This window comes from Lemur catta, chromosome 13 (assembly GCF_020740605.2).
Source record: "Lemur catta isolate mLemCat1 chromosome 13, mLemCat1.pri, whole genome shotgun sequence".
NCBI lineage: Eukaryota > Metazoa > Chordata > Mammalia > Primates > Lemuridae > Lemur > Lemur catta.
This window is the reverse complement of record NC_059140.1, coordinates 2,423,044-2,432,645: the sequence shown is the minus strand read 5'-3', so window position 1 is coordinate 2,432,645 and position 9,602 is coordinate 2,423,044. Positions and strand designations below refer to the sequence as shown.

General features: G+C 38.6%; 1 protein-coding gene across 1 annotated transcript; it reads left to right on the top strand.

Annotated features, from left to right (window-relative positions):
• Nucleotides 1-8,199: 8,199 nt before the first annotated feature.
• LOC123648974 (olfactory receptor 2L3-like) lies at nucleotides 8,200-9,138 on the top strand. The gene has a single exon (XM_045566909.1). It carries the CDS (start codon nucleotides 8,200-8,202, stop codon nucleotides 9,136-9,138), a length of 939 nt encoding a protein of 312 aa, XP_045422865.1.
• Nucleotides 9,139-9,602: the final 464 nt, after the last annotated feature.

The window sequence follows — 9,602 nt, the reverse complement described above, 5'->3', positions numbered from 1 at the left end:
TAATATTTTATCAATTATTATATTTTTAATTTCCAAGAGTCCTTTATTGTTACCTGTCACTTCCTTTATAAAGCTAATGATATTCATTTTGTGGTTTTCAAAGCAACTCATTCTAGGAAGATATGAATTAGTAATTCAAGAAAACCATTGTCTTTATGCATTTTTCTGATCATTTTAACTCAGTGTACATATGTGTATGAGTGTGTGTGAGCATGCATGTTTTTGTGGGTGTATTAGTGTATGCACACTGTGTGGACCTTACTCTTTGATGTCATACTTCCTTAAAAGTCTGGTGACCTTTGACTCTAGAATCATATTTAGAGCAAAACACTACAGCCTTTTAAGTATACTGTGAAAAATTGTCCACTGATATGTTTTATGTGGAGTTGAATTCTCCTACAAGCCTCTATCCAGAAGGCTCTAAGCATGCTATTTCCCTTTTCTCCATTAGGTGACTTATGATATCTCTATCCAGATTACTTTTTCTGAAGGATCCAGAAGGCACTGTATGACGTTATCTAAGAATGAGAGAAGCAATGAGAAAGAATGCAGATCCTATGTGGGGAGAGCTTGAGCAGAGAGATGGAAGCTAAAATGAACATGGCATTGATAAACAACTATTTAGATAAAGGGTCTGCTTCAAATAGAATATTCTGAAATAGGGTTAGGAGTTAAAAGAAAATGGATTGTCGTGAACATTGAAAATTAAAAGTATGAATTAATAGGACTTTGTGTAAGATGTCCCTGGCAATAAGGATTCACACAAAATTTCTAAATAGAAGAATTAAATGATACTCAACTTGAAGGAAGTTTAACTTGGCATTGTTGTGCAAAGACCACTTAAAAAGCAAATATATTTCCTGAAAATGAGTGATAGGATTCTGTAGTTTTAGGGGTATGTATTTTTTTTTTTAACAATTTTTATGTAGTATTTTTTTTTTATTTCAGCTCATTATGGGAGTAGAAAAGTTCAGGTTATATATATTGCCCTTTCCCCACCATCCCCCTGAGTCTCATCTTCAAGCCTGTCCATTCCCTAGGGAGTGCTCATCACACTCATCACATAGGTATGCACCCATCCCCTCCCCTCATCCCCCCCAGTCAGAACTTCAAGTGTGTCCATTCCCCAAACAGTGCGCATGGCACTCATCAAGTAGGTACACACTCATCACTTCCCCCCAGCCCCACCTCTGTCCGATACCCTACTGGTGTTATTCCCAAATGCACACCTAGGTGATGATCAGGGAAACCAGTTTGCTGGTGAGTACATGTGGTGCTTATTTTTCCATTCTTGGGATACTTCCCTTAATAGAATGGGTTCCAACTCTCTCCAGGACAACCAAAGAGATGCCATATCACTGTTATTTCATATACCTGAGTAATATTCCATGGTATGCATATACCACATTTTGGTAATCTATTCATGAATTGATGGGCATTTGGGTTGTTTCCACATCTTTGCAATTGTGAATTATTCTGCTATAAATATTCGGGTACAGGTGTCTTTTTTGTAGAATGACTTTTGTTCTTTTGAGTAGATGCCCAATAATGGGATTGCTGGATTGAATGGTAGGTCTACTTGAATCTGTTTAAGGTATCTCCATATTGTTTTCCATAGGTGTTGCACTAGTTTACAGTTCCACCAGCAGTGTATGAGTGTTCCTGTCTCTCCACATTCCTGCTAACATGTATTGTTTTGGGACTATTTGATAAAAGCCATTCTCACTAGAGTTAAGTGATATCTCATTGTGGTTTTGATTTGCATTTTCCTAATGATTAGAGATGTTGAACATTTTTTTCGTATGTTTGTTAGCCATTTTTATGTCTTCTTTTGAAAAATTTCTATTCATGTCCTTTGCCCACTTCTTAATACTATTGTTCAATTTTTTCTTAATGATTTTCCTGAGTTCTAAATAGATTCTTGTTATCAGTACTTTATCTGCTGTGTAGTATGTGAAAATTTTTACTCATTCTGTAGGTTATCTGTTTACTCTCATGGCTGTTTCTTTGGCTGTACAGAAGCTTTTTATTTTGATCAGGTCCCATTTACTTATTCTTGTTGTTGCTGTGATTGCCTTAGGGGTCTTCTTCACTAATTCTTTTCCTAGTCCAATATCTGGAAGAGACTTTCCTACATTTTCTTCTGGAATTCTAAAAGTTTCGCACCTAAAGTTTAAGTCTGTTATCCACCGTGATTTGATTGTTGTGAGAGGTGAAAGCTGTGGGTCCTGTTTCAGTCTTCTACATGTGGCTATCCAATTTTCCCAGCACCATTTATTGAATGGGGATTCTTGTCCCCAGAGTATGTTTCTGTCTGCTTTGTCAAAGATTAAGTGGCTATATGAGGATGGTTTCATATTTGGATTTTCTGTTCTGTTTCACTGGTCTGTGTCCCTACACTTGTGCCAATACAAAGCAGTTTTAATAATCACAGCCTTGTAGTATAGTTTGAAGTCTGGAAAATTAATGCCTCCCATTATATTTTTGTTGCTTAAAATTGCTTTTGCTATACGGGGTCTTCTCTGGTTCTATACAAAGAGTAAAGTTATTTTTTCTATATCTGTGAAAAATGATGTTGGTAATTTAATAGGGATTGCATTGAATCTGTAGATAACTTTGGGCAGTGTAGACATTTTAACAATGTTGATTCTTCCGATCCATGAGCATGGTATGGTTTTCCACCTATTTACATGCTCTGCTATTTCCTTCCTCAGTGTTTCGTACTTCTCCCTATAAAGGTCCTTTACCTCCTTAAATATATTCCTAGGTATTTGATTGTCTTTCTTTCTATTTTTCAGGGTACTGAGTCCTTAATTTGGTTCTCCATTTGACTGTTATTGGCATATATGAATGCCTCTGATTTGTGTGTATTGATTTTGTATCCTGAGACTTTACTGAATTCATTGATCAATTCCAGGAGTCTCTTGGCTGACTCCTTGGGATTTTCCAGATATAACATCATATCATCAGCAAAGAGTGAGGGTTTGATCTCTTCTTTACCTATTTGGACTCCCTTGATTCTGCTGTATTGCCTGATAGCTCTTGCAATGACTTCCAATACTGTGTTGAAAAGTAATGGGGACAGTGGGCAGCCTAGTCTGGCTCCACTTCTAAGTGGGAATGCTTTCACTTTTTCCCTATTCAGTATGATGTTGGCTGTGGGTTTTTCATATATGGCTGGTATCATTTTTAGATAGGCCTCATCTATGCCTATTTTGTTAATTGCTCTTATCACAAAGGGTGTTGAATTTTGTGAAATGCTTTTTCTTCATCTATTGAGTGGAACATATGATCTTTATTTGTGCTTCTATTTATGTGGTGAATTACATTTATAGATATGCATATGTTGAACCACCCTTGCATCTCTGGGATGAACCCCACTTGGTCGTGATGGATTATTTTTTTGATAAGCACTTGAATTCGATTTGCCAGGATTTTTTGAGAATATTTGCATCTTTATTCATAAGGGATGTTGGTCTGCAGTTTTATGTTTTTGTTGCACCCTTTCCTGGTTTTGGTATCAAAATTATGTTGGCTTCACAAAATGTATTGGGGAGAATTCCATCCTTCTCAAGACTGGAGAATCGTTTATGTAGGACGGGCAGCTGTTCTTTGTAGGTATGGTAAAATTCATTTGTGAACCGATCTGGTCCAGGGCTTTTCTTTTTGGGAAGCTTTTTTACTGCTGTTTTGATTTCAGATCTAGATACTGTTCTATTTAGGAATTCTATTTCTTCCTGGTTGAGCCTAAGAAGGCTGTGTTTTTCTAAATATTTGTCCAAACCCTCACATTTTCCAATTTGTGTACATAAAAATTTTTGTAGAATTCATAAATGATATCATGTATCTCTGTGTCATCGGCCGTGATTTCTCCTTTCATGTTCCTGATGGAGGTTCTTAGATTTTTTTCTTTTGTGCTCTTGGTTAGTCTAGACAGAGGTGTCTCTATTTTGTTTATCTTTTCAAGGAACCAACATTTTGTTTTATTAATCTCCCTTATGGTTTGTTTGTTGTCCTTTTCATTTAGGTCTTATTTGATCTTAATAATTTCTCTCCTTCTGCTGGGTTTGGGGTTGGACTTTCTTCTTTCTCCAGCTTTTTGAGTCTATTCATTAGATTGTCTATTTGTAAGTTTTCTGTCTTTTTGATATAGGCATTTATGGAAATAAATTTTCCTCTCAGGACTGCTTTAGCTGTGTCCCACAGATTTTGATAAGTTGTATCTTCTTTGTCATTTAATTCAAAGAATCTTTTGATTTCCATCTTGATTTCTTCATTTATAAAATAGTCGTTCAGGAGAAGGTTGTTTAGCTTCCATGACTTTGAGTAGGAGTGAGAATTTCTGTTAGGATTCATTATTATTTTTATTGCTCTGTGATCTGAGAAGATGCATGGTATAATTTCTATTTTTTTTAAATTTTCTAAGACATGCTGTATATCCTAGGATATGGTCAATCTTGGAGAATGTCCTATGATCTGATGAGAAGAAAGTATATTCAGTGAATTTTGGGTAGAATGTCCTGTAGATGTCAGTCAGGGCCATTTGTTCTAGCATTCTATTTTAAGTCCATTATTTCTTTGTTTAATTTTTTTTTGAGGATCTGTCCTGTACTGTCAGTGGTGTGTTAAATGAATCTGGGTGCACCTAAGTTGGGTGTATATATATTTAGTGTAGTTATGTCTTCTTGTTGAATTGTACACTTCACCAGTATATAGTAACCATCTTTGTCTTTCATTACTTTTATTGATTTAAAAACTAAGTTATCAGGGATTAAAACCACCACACCAGCTTTCTTTCGGCTTCCTTTTGCTTGAAATATCGATTTCCACCCTTTTATTTTCAGTCTAAATGCACCCTTGCAGGTTAGATGAGTTTCGTGAAGACAGCATATACTTGGCTTTTATTTTTTTTGTCCATTGCGCCAGTCTATCTCTCTTGAGTGAGGAATTCAAGCCATTCACATTTAATGAGAGAACTGATAAGTGAGACAGATTTCTGTTCCTCATGTTGGGTTGAATTTCATTGTTCTGTTTTCTCTCTTGAGCCATTGTGATAACTGGGTTTTTATCTTTATCTCTTGAGTAGTTTTCCATTCGTGGTCTTTCTTGTGCTGGTCTATGTGTAACTCTGTTTTGAGTACTTCTTGGAGAGCTGGTCTTGTGTTGGTGAATTCTCTGAGGTTTTGTTTATCTGAGAATGTCTTAATTTCACCTTCATATATAAAACTAAGCTTACCTGGGTACAAGATTCTAGGCTGGGCATTATTCTGCTTCAGAACAATGACAATGGGGCCCCAAACTCTTCTTGCTTGTAAGGTTTCAGTTTAGAAATCTGGCGTGATTCGGATGGACTTTCCTTTATATGTTATTTGCTTCTTTCTCCTTACAGTTGAAGAAGGGCCTCTTCAGTGGATATTTTGGTCAGTCTGATAACTGTATGATGTGGTGTGTTTCTATTTGGTATGAATCTCTCAGAGGTTCTTTTAGCTTCTTGAATCTGTATATCTAGAGTTTTGTCAAGGCCTGAGAAATTTTCCTCAATTATATCTTCAGATGGCTTATCCAGCCTTTGCTTATTGTCTTCTTCACCCTCAGGAAGCCAATAACTCTCACATTAAGCTTCTTCACATAATTCCACCTTTCTTGTAGACTCTGGTATTCTCTCTTATTTCTTTGCTCTATCTCTGTGACTGACTTATTTAATTGGAAAGTGTTATGTTTGATCTCTGAGATTATTTCTTTTGTTTGATCTTCCCTGCTCTTGAGACTTTCCACTGTGTTTTGTACCTCCCTGAATAAATTCTTCATTTCCTGGAGTTCAGTTAGATTTTGAATTTTTCTCCCAAGTCCTGGGTCTTTTTTGTGGTTTCTTAGTGCTGTTTATCCATTTTTTCTTGCATAATATTCAGCTTATTTATGATCCATGTTTGAAATTTTTCCTGTTACATGTTGCTGTTTTGAATCTGGTTTGTGTCAATTGGTAGAGAACTAGTAATCCTCTTTGAGGGCAGGATTTCAGCTTAATTCTTTATACTCCCAGAGTTCTTTTTCTGAGCCCTTCCCATCTGGATCAATCGTTAGGTCCCTTCTTTCAGCTCTAGTGTGGATAGAGGCATGCTGTGCGTGCCGATCTTTGGCTGTGTAGCAGCCCAGGTAAGCTGCCTCCTCTGTCACTAGGGGGAGCTCTTCACGTGTTGTTCAGGATTTTGCTACCTCAGCAGGGGGGTTGCTCCTGTTGGGTCCAGCCCCAGAGAATCAATTTGACCCAAAACCAGTTTGAGGGTCAAGTCACTGGGCTGTTCTAACTGCAAAAAGAAAGACTTTTTTCTTGCCTCTTCCACTCCTGAGGTGGTTTCTACCTCTCTCTGTGCCAACAAAAGTGGCTAGTGGGACGGGGTGGTGCCCTTGTTCACCCGGTGCCCTTGCTGCTGCAGCTCCTGAGGGTGATGGTCCGCCCCACCCCAATGTCCCCAAGGACCACACTACACTCTCTCGACTGGGGAAGCACTCAGTGTTCAGGCAAAGGTGGAGCTCCTAGTGGGGATCCATGAACTAGGGGAGGGAGCCACCCAGGGAGCCACCTGGTTCCCAATCACTGCACATCAGCTAGGCTGTGGACCCTGACAATGGCGGCTGCCCACCCACCGACTGTTGGCACTGGGGGCTAATGTTCAGAGTCCGGCAGGGGCTGGAGGAGCTGGGGATTGAGGGAGCCCAGCCGCCCACATAAAGGAGACAGTTCAGAGTCCCCCAGGTGTCTTTTGCTGCAGCCTAGCACAAACCCTCTCCTGCCAGTTGCAGTCTGCACACAGAGCTCTGGGGTCCAAAATATCTCACGCTATTGTCTCCTCTCCACAGAGCCCTACATCTCCCACAGTGATTCTACACTGGCTCAGGCAGATCCGTGATTGAGTGGGTGTGGAGGTCAGTGGGGAAACAGGCCGCTTTCCTGTGGGGCTGAACCCCCCTCACTTGCTGGTGAGGCGGGCACAGCCGTCCCACACTCCCCTCTCTATTGTCCTTCCCACACTCTCCAGATTTTCACAATCTGATTTCCCATTCACCTCAGTCTTTACTTTCTCTCTGTGTCCCACGCTGATTCTCCGTGAATTCACACTGCTGTTCTTGCAGGGGAGTGATCCTCTAACATTGTGGCAGACTGAGATCCATGCCTTCCTCTCCAGGAGCACGAATCCAGGAGGTCACCTCCACTCCACCATCTTTCTCTCCAGGGGTATGTCTTAAAGAGTAAATATGGAAGAGAATTTCTCTCTTAGGGGTAATCTTAACTTATTTATAATGTGGATCTATAATGTGTGAATTTTTATTGTCTTTATATGCATATGTTTTGATTATAACATCTGACTTTGATGATATCTGAATTTTTGTTGGTCATGAAAACATTCATATCTCACTGAAGTTGTAATAGAAATGTTTTATTCTTATAAATTTACATATTTATTTAAAATTTGGTCATAGATATTTGCCTTAGCAAATAGTAATCACTGGACAAGAAATAAATATTTTATTTTTCAAAATCGATAAGAGCTTCTTCACTTAAGAGCTATAAAATTTTATGAATAATTCATGGTCTCAAATAAGAAATTTTTTAAAATTGGCTTAACATTCTATAATGTAGCCCCTCTTATTCACTTTTTTGCTTTCCATGGATTAGGTTACCTACGATCAACTATCACCTGAAAATATTACACAGAAAAATTGCAGCTATAAACACCTTGTAAGTTTTAAATTGACTTTCAGTAGTGGTGGAAAATTACACCACAATGCGTACATTATTTACCTGACTTTATTTCATCATCTAGGGATTTTCATCATCTAGGGACTTTAGCATCTCTCATCATCACAAGAAAAAGAAGGATGAGTATAGCACAATGAGATACTTTGAGAGAGAGAGAAACCTCATTCACATAACTTTTATAATGGTTTGTTTTAATTATTCTATTTTATTATTAGTTATTGTTAATCTCTTATAATGCCAAATTTATAGATTAGATTTTATCATGTATGTTTAGGCATATGTATGTATAGAATACGTAGGCATAGGAAAAAACAGTGTATGTGGAGTTCAGTCCTATCTCCAGCTTCAGGCATACACTCGGATTCATGGAATAAAGGGGAATACTGGACTTAACCTGCTTACTCTTCTCTATCCCTTAGGAAATATCATATGAATACCTCATGGAGTATTATAATCAGACATCAACTGATTTCATCTTATTGGGGCTATTCCCATCATCAAGAATTGGCCTTTTCCTCTTCATTCTCATAGTTCTCATTTTCCTAATGGCTCTAATTGGCAACCAATCCATGATCCTCCTCATCATCCTGGATCCCCACCTCCATACACCCATGTATTTCTTACTTAGTCAGCTCTCCCTCATTGACATCAACTACATCTCTACCATTGTCCCGAAGATGGCTTCTGGTTTTCTGTCTGGAAACAAGTCCATCTCCTTCATCGGATGTGGGGTTCAGAGTTTCTTCTTCCTGACGTTAGGAGGTGCAGAAGCACTGCTCCTGACATCTATGGCCTATGATCCTTATGTGGCTATTTGCTTTCCTCTGCACTATCCCGTCTGTATGAGCAAAAGAGTGTGTGTGCTGATGATAACAGGATCTTGGATAATAGGGTCGATCAACTCCTGTGCCCACACTACATATGCACTCCATATCCCTTATTGCCGATCAAGGGCCATTAATCATTTCTTCTGTGATGTCCCAGCCATGTTGACTCTGGCCTGCATGAACACATGGGTCTATGAATGCACAGTGTTTGTGAGCACCACCCTCTTTCTTGTCTTTCCTTTTATTGTTATTGCCTGTTCCTATGGTCGGATTCTCCTTGCTCTCTACCGCATGCACTCAGCAGAAGGCAGGAAGAAGGCCTATTCAATCTGTGGCACCCACCTCACCGTGGTGACTTTCTACTATGCTCCCTTTGCTTACACCTACCTACGCCCAAGATCCCTCCGATCTGCAACAGAGGACAAGGCTCTGGCTGTTTTCTTCACCATCCTCACCCCGATGCTCAACCCTATCATCTACAGCCTAAGAAACAGGGAGGTGATGGGGGCCCTGAGACGAGTGGGTCAGAGAATCCGCTCTGTGAAAATGTAGATAAACTTCGTGCCTCTGTCCCCAGGACTCAGCTGCATCTCTGTAAAAGTATATAGTAATTACAAGTATCATTTTATGAATTTAGCAGGAACGAAAAATAATCTAGAGAGGAAGAAAATCACTCATATCTGGGCAAGATTGTCTTACAAGTATGTGTACAATTCTAAAAACTGCTTTTTCTTTATGGAGTTCCTTCCCTCAATTTTGAAAGCATTTAGGTTTTATGCTGTCAATGAAAATTCTTTTCTTGTCATATAGAAATGAAAATGAAAGTTGCCTAACTGAATTCGGCATTCAGTATAATAATTTTATTATTTTCAATTTATTTTCTGATTACTTTCAATTTATTACTTGTTTTTGTCTAAAACAAAAAAATAAATATTTTCTGAATGGGTAGACCTAATTGAATGATGCCATAATATTTCTTGTTTTCATCATACATGTTCGTATGTAGGCTCATTGTA

Excerpts from the sequence above, each read along its gene's own strand:
- LOC123648974 (XM_045566909.1), top strand. The coding sequence starts at position 8,200 with ATGGAGTATTATAATCAGACATCAACTGATTTCATCTTATTGGGGCTA.